Source organism: Notothenia coriiceps, unplaced genomic scaffold (assembly GCF_000735185.1).
Source record: "Notothenia coriiceps isolate Sejong01 unplaced genomic scaffold, NC01 NC01_scaffold00033693, whole genome shotgun sequence".
NCBI classification, from domain to species: domain Eukaryota; kingdom Metazoa; phylum Chordata; class Actinopteri; order Perciformes; family Nototheniidae; genus Notothenia; species Notothenia coriiceps.
The window spans coordinates 110,604-116,835 of record NW_011366394.1 but is presented as its reverse complement, the minus strand read 5'-3'; the positions used below and the strand labels follow the sequence as shown (position 1 = coordinate 116,835).

Below are 6,232 nucleotides of genomic sequence, written 5' to 3'. Positions count from 1 at the left end.
CGTGACTCGGGACATCCTCTTCCTGAGCCCGTGGACCGCCTTTGGGCCTTCCTGACCCGCTTTAACTCCTCCCGCTGGGCTGCCCATGGCCCCTGAGGCACGAGGAGGCCGCATCGCTGGTACAACCCGCTTCGCCCGCCACCCCTACTACGGCAAGACGGGCATCAACTCAGGGGTCTAATGCTATGAACATGACCAGGATGGAGGGAGCATGTTTTCCAAGGTGGCTCCAAGACGATTTTCAAGAAGAGATTTGTCTTCCCGTGCTTCTTTGTTTTGCCACTAGATGTGTCCTCTCCTGCTGTGATAAGCATTTTAATGCTGAGGCCTTTCACTTACCATTGGCATTAATGATCACACACTAAAGAACTATTTTAATTGATGTGCAGGCGGAGGCGGCTGGAACTGCGGGCAACAAAAACTCAATTTATACATGAACGCAGCTCTGATCAATAGTTGACTTATTATGTTCAAGTCTGTTCATTATTTCTTTCCACAGTCGCCTTCGAACAATGCCAGAGCAGCACATCCATGTTCCTGTTACGGCCGTCTAACACTACAGGCATTCAAAAAATCTTGAAGCGCTGGGCGTGTTCTGAGGCTTGGCGATTCGTCCGCCCCAAGCAACCAACAACCAATCAGGAACTCCCGCCCTGCCCCCGCATACAAAGCAAAAAAAAGCCCGACTTCTTCAACGAGATAAACTGGATATAAACTCGCCCCAACAGGTTGAAAACCTACCAGGGTTCACCAACTGTCTCTGCCCACCTCCCGCCATGCCCTGGTTCTCCGGTTTTAGGTCCCGGTAGGTGGAACAGAAGTCAGTCATACAGACTGGGACCACTTGCCACGGCAATGATTAATTTATCCCCATTTTATGACTATGGAAATAGTCAAAGACCTGCGGTATTCAGCATACACATGGTTTGATTCGGCTAGCGCTGACTGGCGGGAATTGCATAAACGGGATTTGATTGGCTGATGCCAAGCATCGAGCCTCAAAAGTTGAACATTGTTCAACTTTTGATGCCGATAGATGCTCGTGATGCTTGCAAAGCCATGCCATGCTCCCCACAATGCAGTTCGGCGAAGATAAAAAATCTTCTACGTCACCCCATTCAAGTGAATGGGCGAAGCGTTGAAAGCATTTTTCGATGCCTGTAGTGTAGACGGGCCGTTAGTGTTGACTTCCTCTCTGCCTTCTTCTGTTGATTTCTCTGACGCCCAGCGCTCTGTCTTTTAACCTCTTTCCCACTCTACCTTGATCCTCCTTAGCAGCGGTGTGTTATCGAGTATTCATAACTTCTGAAACGTCCCAATTGACCAAAATCAAGTATTCAACTAAGCCGTGTAATAAATTGTGTTTACAGAATGACATGACGTCTGTGGGGCTGCGCTGGGAGGAGCTGCTGATGCCTCTACTTCAGAAATACAAACTCAACATTACCTGGGGGGACCAAGACCTTCTCAATATCATTTTCCACCACAACCCTGGTAAGGCTGCACTCCAAGCATGTGTATTATTATTATTATACACAACTCTACATGTTCATACATCATCATATTTAGCCATAAAGACAAATTGAAGAGGAATTATTTGATGTTGAATGTCCCGTTTAAGTCAGTAGTGCCCTCAGTAATGTATATTAAACTGAGACTGGCACTGATTTGTTGGCTAAAGTGTGTGTGTGTATGTGTGTGTGTGTTCACAGAGTGTTTGCTGGAGTTTCCCTGCATGTGGAATTACCGCCCAGATCACTGCATCTATGGCAGTAACTGTGCGTCAGCTGAGGAGGATGGTATCAACATACTGCACGGAAACAGAGGGGTGTACCACGACCACAAGCAACCTGCCTTCAGGGCCGTTTACGAAGCCATACGAAAGGTGGGCATGAACGAGAACAAATACTTTAAAGCAGCTGATCGAGGTTTATCAGCTTGAATGGTATTTATGTTTGCCCTCAGATTCCCTGGGTTTTCCATTCATCTTATAATAATGTTTTTTCATCGTGACTGGGGTTAAAACAGCTAGCTACCTTTTGTTTCTGGTTACCTCCCTAGTAGCTTGCGTTGCTTCACAAAGCTATCATCTGATTGGTTGTGCATTAAAAGGTTGTCAGCAAGGTTAAAGTCAAAATAATTGAAACCGGAGCGCAGCACTCTTCAATATGAATGAACGTTGGGCGGCACCGCTCTCTCCATAGAAACCTTTTTTTCAGTGGTGGAAACACCAGGGACACGTGCCAGAAGTTGAGTTTTCATTCAAACTAAGTTATGGCTGGTGTGTAACTGCATGACCAAATTCATCAGAGTACAAAGTCCAAGTTGCTCCAAAGTTACCGTGGTGTATTTTAGTGCAGCATTTGATGAAAGGAGCTGTTTACTGACCTCAGTGGCCCCTGCTCCGCTCCACTGCCCCGTTCCTTCACCCTGCTAGATGAGATTTTGGATTGGTGCTGACCCGAGACACCATAGTGACTTTGGACTGTCTGCGCTGGAAAGCTAATTTCCCCCAGGGGGATGTTTATGGGTTGTTTACCAGCAGTGTAATGATATTGACGACACCGGTGGCATTTACTTAATGAAGCCATCAACGGTGGAAGTGTCATTGCTTTCCTATTAACAAAGCATTGACTGTGCATCACGGAGATGGCTGATCCATACCTTATCCATGGCCTGCAGTTAAACCTGTGGCTTTATAGGAGAGGATCAATTAGAGCAGGACACACACATGTACCTGTGCTGCACTAAAACACTGGTTCTCTCATCTGTATTGACACTTTCATAGATATGTGATTAAGTCTGTTTTGGCCAGGAGTCTGGATTGATGTTCTGTGTGTTTCAGTTCACTGGACAGATCATTTCATCCACTTCTTGTTCATCTGCAGCAGGTCCTCAGGCTATCTGTGAAGTGTTGGGAGGGAATAACAACAAACAGGACAGTGCTACATTGGCAGCTAAAAAAAGCATGAGAGCAAAAGGACGTGTGATAGTGACAGCAAGTCATTCATGAATTTATTTTCCGTTCCTTTTCATGTTTGTTAAAGTTGACATCCTATCTGAGTTAAGACGCTACAAGCTAGCTTTCTGTTCACCAAAATCACAATATTAGTAAAACATGTTGGTTTGCTATCCTGGCTCCAAAATGGTAGAATGAGCTCCCCATTGACATCAGGACAGCAGAAAGCTTACACATCTTCCGGCGCAGACTGAAAACTCATCTCTTTCGACTCCACTTCGAGAGATAGAATTACTAACAAAGCACTTATATACTAATAAAGGACTGGCTTATCTAAAGCTAGTTGAGTAGCACTTGAAATGTTTGGCTCTATGAAACCTGATGTACTTCTATGATTCTGTTTTCTTCAAGTTTGTATCTTGTTGGTCGAATGCACTTATCGAAAAATGAAAGATACAGTCATGCCCCTGCAATACAAAACTGATGAATGTCATAGATTTTGTGTAAACTGATGAATTTTGTTTGTCCATTTGTCCAAAACCTGAACACATTCTTGTTACAATAATGTAAATTGGAGAAAAAAACGTAAAAGACCGGGACAAGCAGACTTATGGCGTTTTTGCCTAAAATATGTTAAATTATTACGTTTTGATCAGAAAAGTTGTTTATGTTTAGCACTTTCCCCTATAAGGTCATTATTCCACCTCTAAGTTGAGTTTATATATTAGCTGAGACAAGTCCTAAATCAGTGTCCATTCTCTTGTTTCTTCAAACAAAGAGATGGGGATACAAGCAGCTCCTCCCTTTCTGTCTGCCTGTCTGTCTCACACAGACCTCAGCGGGCCATCCCTCATAAACCCTCCTCCCCTCCCTCGATGGAAAAAAGCTGAGCCCAGGAAACCGCAGTTAAATTTTACAGCCGATGGTGCGTTTAGAGTCTGAGGCTGCACACCGACAGCGCCCCATCAGCCGCACAAAATCAATACAGCAACTGTAAATGCAACTTTATGACCAGCCCGTGTGTGTGTGTGTGTGTGTGTGTGAAAGTATCTGCTCATAAAAACACAATTTTCTTTGTGGCCCAATATCAGAGAGCTAACCACAAGCAAATGAGCCGGCATAAAGAATGCTAATTCCCCTTTGATTTCCTCGGAGCGCTGTAAAGCCTCCTTCATTATCGAGAAGACGTGAAGCCTCTCCTGTAATCCCCGGGTACCACTGGACGCTAAGCCTATAGCATAAAAAGTGACTCCAACAGTCGGACGCTTTATGCTCCCCCCGGTCTGAGCGATCAGTTTAATCTAGGGCTGAGCGGTTAATCGTTTTTTTAAAATCGAAATCGCGATTTTTAAATGATGCAATTATCAAGTCGCAAAGCCTGCAACTTTTTGTTTTGTTCTTCTTGTGTGTCAGTCATCCACACCAATCAGAAGTGCTGTGCTCCACATGTACCAGTCATTGTTAACCAATCAGAAGTGGCCCATGATAGAAGGTGATAGACAGATTGATCCAATCACCTGCCAAGTATTTTTGAAAGTGCCTGCCCTTTCCAAATGGCTTCCAATGGAGCTTTCCTAGATGGTTTGGTGAAACCATCTGAGTCAGGTTAGTAATGCTCCATCACATGTTTCTATTACAGGGTGAGTCTTAAACTGAAGCTTGACTTTAAAGCAACCCAACGGAAGTTTCATGTAAATTTAGTTCTTTCACTCGTAGCTCGGGCTGCGGGGGTGCTAGAGACGGGAGCACGTTGATGCGACCTTCCTAGCCGGAGATATGGCCGCATTTTATAATAAACTTCCGTTGGGTCGCTTAAAAACAAATATCGCAAATCGAATCGCAATATCTGTCCGAAAAACCGCAATTAGATTATTTCCCCAAATCGTGCAGCCCTAGTTTAATCTGGAATCTACTATGAGATCAGCATGGCTTGCAGATTTGTAATCTATCCAGGGAAAGCACAAATGCTGCCCAAAGCAACTCTGATCAAATCCTGGAGAACAAGAGGAGGTTGAGAGAAGTCCTCAGGGGAGAAAGGATGATACTTTGAAAAGTCTCCATACCATTTTAGTCTAGACTAATAAAGAGTGCTTTGGTAAATTATGCTTGGATCAATGTAAAAACTAAACATCACACCAAATCTAAACCACAAATCACTTTCTCGTTGCAGTACCCTTTCGGCGCCGACCCAGTGACTTCTTTGTTGGATCCGTTGGAAGAGCAGCTGTTGACGACGACACACACTTACTGCGGTAAATCCCACCCGCTCCTCACCAAGAGACTGGCACACAGCCTGGCCAACATCAACAGGAAGTCCTCCGCTGGACGGTGACAGCTCAATCACAAGGGTGGGATAAAAGAAGAAACGTTGCCTATGGACGTACAAACTTGTCCTTGATCAAGAAACCGGACGCTCAACCCTGCTTTGTATCGTTTTTGGACTGATGTACGAACAATGCAACAACCACTACAGCTCTGTACCTGGCTAAATGTTCAATAAGGGCCCGTGTCCACACCTTTTTCTGAGCACTCCCAACTTTTTAATATTTCTTATGGCAAAGATCTCTCCACAAGTATCTTCGCTGTTATAAGACGGACAATAACTGCTACTATCTATTTGAGCACCAACCAGTAGATTCCTGCTCTCACACTTTGTCTGAATGAGCTTCACCGCTCAGTCTGACGGACATTTAACGAGGGAAGAGGACAATAAAAGTCTCATCGACAGCAACAGGCAGGGTCCACCTGACCGATCTGCTCCAGCAACTGGCATTTTGCTACTTGTTGTGATAGTTTCCATCTGACAGAGACATCCAACATCAAGCTTTTCCTCCAAATTCTACGGTGACATTCCGGCATAGTGTGAAAAGTTGAAAAATGTTCAACTTGCTTGTAAAAAAAATGTGGACAAGGGGGCATAACAATGAACCTGAGTTGTTCAAAGATACGTGGACTACATCGTGGACACCTTTGAGTGGAGCTTATTTTGTGATCAGCTGCTCCATGTTGGGATTGTCTCAAAGTGAGACTTATACTACTCGCCTCGTTGTAAATTGCTCTGGATTAGAGCGTGTTGCAAAGTCCACATATTTACTACTGATGGACACGTGGATTTTTTTCCTCCAGGTGTTTTTATTGCATTTCTTTGGATTTTTTTTAAAAAACCAGTAAGCATGTAGTCTCTTCTCTGTAACTCCTCTCAGTGCCTTTGGTTGCTGGTGGATAATCTTGCAAATAGATCTGAAGAGTAACTCTTGACTTTCCATATTGGAG

General features: G+C 44.3%; 1 protein-coding gene across 2 annotated transcripts in view; it reads left to right on the top strand.

The window, feature by feature from the left end:
* The window catches only part of LOC104961697 (glucoside xylosyltransferase 1), a 24,028-nt gene that overhangs the window by 17,697 nt on the left and 99 nt on the right, over positions 1-6,232 (top strand). Inside the window, exons 5-7 of one of the 2 annotated variants that reach the window (XR_800127.1) lie at positions 1,371-1,494; positions 1,713-1,885; positions 5,130-6,085. Coding sequence is in view for 1 of the 2 variants with exons in the window: in XM_010790028.1 (XP_010788330.1) it covers positions 1,371-1,494; positions 1,713-1,885; positions 5,130-5,291 (459 nt within the window). In the remaining variant the exon portion in view is untranslated. Of the gene's footprint in view, positions 1-1,370; positions 1,495-1,712; positions 1,886-5,129; positions 6,200-6,232 lie in introns of those variants that run through there. The other variant, XM_010790028.1, reaches the window with a different exon arrangement.